At 40.8% G+C, this 2,588-nt stretch overlaps 1 protein-coding gene across 1 annotated transcript in view; it reads right to left on the reverse strand.

Annotated features, from left to right (window-relative positions):
• Positions 1 to 2,588, reverse strand: part of LOC106868000 (receptor-type tyrosine-protein phosphatase alpha) — a 34,524-nt gene that overhangs the window by 1,016 nt on the left and 30,920 nt on the right. The window contains exons 24-26 of the mRNA XM_014913087.2: positions 2,044 to 2,175; positions 1,300 to 1,448; positions 496 to 634 (exon numbers count right to left, since the gene is read on the reverse strand). Coding sequence (XP_014768573.2) covers positions 496 to 634; positions 1,300 to 1,448; positions 2,044 to 2,175 — 420 coding nt within the window. The remainder of the gene's footprint in view (positions 1 to 495; positions 635 to 1,299; positions 1,449 to 2,043; positions 2,176 to 2,588) is intronic.

Raw genomic sequence — 2,588 nt, forward strand, 5'->3', positions numbered from 1 at the left:
GTGAACCGTGGTGGGTGAACCGCGGTGGGTGAACCGCAGTGGGTGAACTGCAGTGGGTGAACCATGGTGGGTGAACAGCAGTGGGTGAACCGTGGTGGGTGAACAGTGGTGGGTGAACCGTGGTGGGTGAACCGTGGTGGGTGAACTGTGGTGGGTGAATAGCGGTGGGTGAACCGTGGTGGGTGAACCGCGGTGGGTGAACCGCAGTGGGTGAACTGCAGTGGGTGAACCATGGTGGGTGAACAGCAGTGGGTGAACCGTGGTGGGTGAACAGTGGTGGGTGAACCGTGGTGGGTGAACCGTGGTGGGTGAACTGTGGTAGGTGAACTGAGGTGGTTGAACCGTGGTGGGTGAACCGCAATATGGCAAGGGATTACTGTAATCCTCTAAGATTCTAGTAAAAATTATGCAACAAAGTAAAATCAGATAAAATTTTTAAAAAATAACAAAATTAATAAAATAAAATGTATCAGATTTCAAAGAGTTATTCCTTACCGGGTCTGTTAAAATTAGGGGTTGGGATTTCTTCATCTGCCGCAAAAGTCGAGCAATATTGACGCAGGTTTCTTCGGCCTTTACCATATTTATTGTAGTATAAATGGCACAGAACAGACCACTCTTAAAATAATTACCCCTATAAAGCAAAGAAATAGACCATGAATGGTGTGTTGATGTCATTGTTGTTGTTGTTGTTGTTGTTGTTGTTGTTACTTATGCATTGATTAAAAAGGGTTTCTGTTCTGGTGATTTAATTAACAGTTGGATATGACACAGGGTTAGTTGCTTTTTATGTTTTTTAATTATGCATGGCTGTGTAGTTAAGAAGCTTGCTTCCCAACCATCTGGTTTCAGGTTCAATCCCACTGCATGGCATCTTGGACACAAATGTCTTCTACTGTTGCCTTTGGCTGACCGATATCTTGTGTGTATGTGTGTGAGTGTTAGTGTGTACATGTGTTTACTGTGTGTATGAGTGTGTGTGTGTATGTGTGCGTGCATGTGTGGTGAGTGTGTGTGTGTATGTCTGTGTGCGAGTGAGTTTGTACATGTGTCTGCTGCGTGTATGTATATGTGTGTTGAGTGTGCGTGTGCAAGCGTGAGTGTGTACATGTGTTTGCTGTGTGAATGAGTGTGTCTGTGTGTTCAGTATGTGTATGTGCGTGTGTGTGTGCATGTGTGTGTGTGTGTGTGTGTGTGCATTTCACAAGTATATTTTTGTATGCATGTGTCTGTGTGGTGTCTGATACACGTGTGTATATATTCATATGAGAAGATGCTAATCGTGATCCATCAACTTACCTACAATGCACAGCTATTGGCATTTTCTCGCTGTTTTGGTGCGAGACAATGTCCACCAGACTAAGCATCGTTTCAAATGGTGGCAGCTCGGTTTTGTCCTTCCAGAAGGTCACATCATAGTGGTTCACAATGGCATAATGGTATGACTCCTACCGACAGCAAATCATAAAACGATAATAGCAATAAAACCATAAAACTCATGAGGATGAAGACAGTTATGATGATGATGATGATGATGACGCTGTTATATATATATGTTTCTTTATTGCTCACAGGGCGCTAAATAGAGGGGACAAACAAGGACAGACAAAGGGATGAAGTTGATTACATCGACCTCAGTGCATAACTCGTACTTATTTAATCGACCCCCAAAAGGATGAAAGGCAAAGTCGACCTTGGCGGAATTTGAACTCAGAATGTAACGGCAGACAAAATACCACTAAGCATTTCGCCCAGCATGCTAACGTTTCTGCCAGTTTGCCGTTCAATTGTTATATGTATAGGTGCAGGTGTGGCTATAGGCACAGGTGTGGCTGTGTAGTAAGAAACTTGCTTCCCAATCACATGGTTCCAGTTTCAGTCCCACTGCGTGGCACCTTGGGCAAGTGTTTTCTACTATAGCCTCGGGCCAACCAAAGCCCTGTGAGTGGATTTGCTAGACAGAAACTGCAAGACGCCTGCCATACAAGCATGGTCGATCCCATGTCAGTGATATATATATATAAGATCTTCTATAGTTCTTACCTCTTTGGTATAAGAAACTCTCAAGACACTGCATTGAAATAATTCTTTGTCGATGAAATTAATTAATTCCAAATCAAATTGACCAAAATTCAGAGACTGACCAATTGCCGTTGGCAAATAGCTGGTGTTTTCCTGCAAATAACAATAACAATATTAGAAATCAATTATTATTAATATTATTAATAATATTTATTAAGTCAATAATTATTAATATTATAACAATATTAGAAGTCAATTTAAATCGAGAATTTCATGTGAAATAGACTAAATTTTTTTCATCTTTTACTTCTTTCAGTCATTTGACTGTGGCCATGCTGGGGCACCACCTTGAAGATCTTTTAGTCAAATGAATCGACCCCAGTAGGTTTTCTTAATTCTTGTACTTATTCTATTGGTCTCCTTGGCCAAGCTGCTAAGTTACAGACATGTAAACACACCAACACATATATACACACACATACATACGTACATACATACATACATACATACATACAAACATACATACATACATACATACATACATACATACATACATATATATATAT

This window comes from Octopus bimaculoides, chromosome 9 (genome assembly GCF_001194135.2).
Source record: "Octopus bimaculoides isolate UCB-OBI-ISO-001 chromosome 9, ASM119413v2, whole genome shotgun sequence".
NCBI classification, from domain to species: domain Eukaryota; kingdom Metazoa; phylum Mollusca; class Cephalopoda; order Octopoda; family Octopodidae; genus Octopus; species Octopus bimaculoides.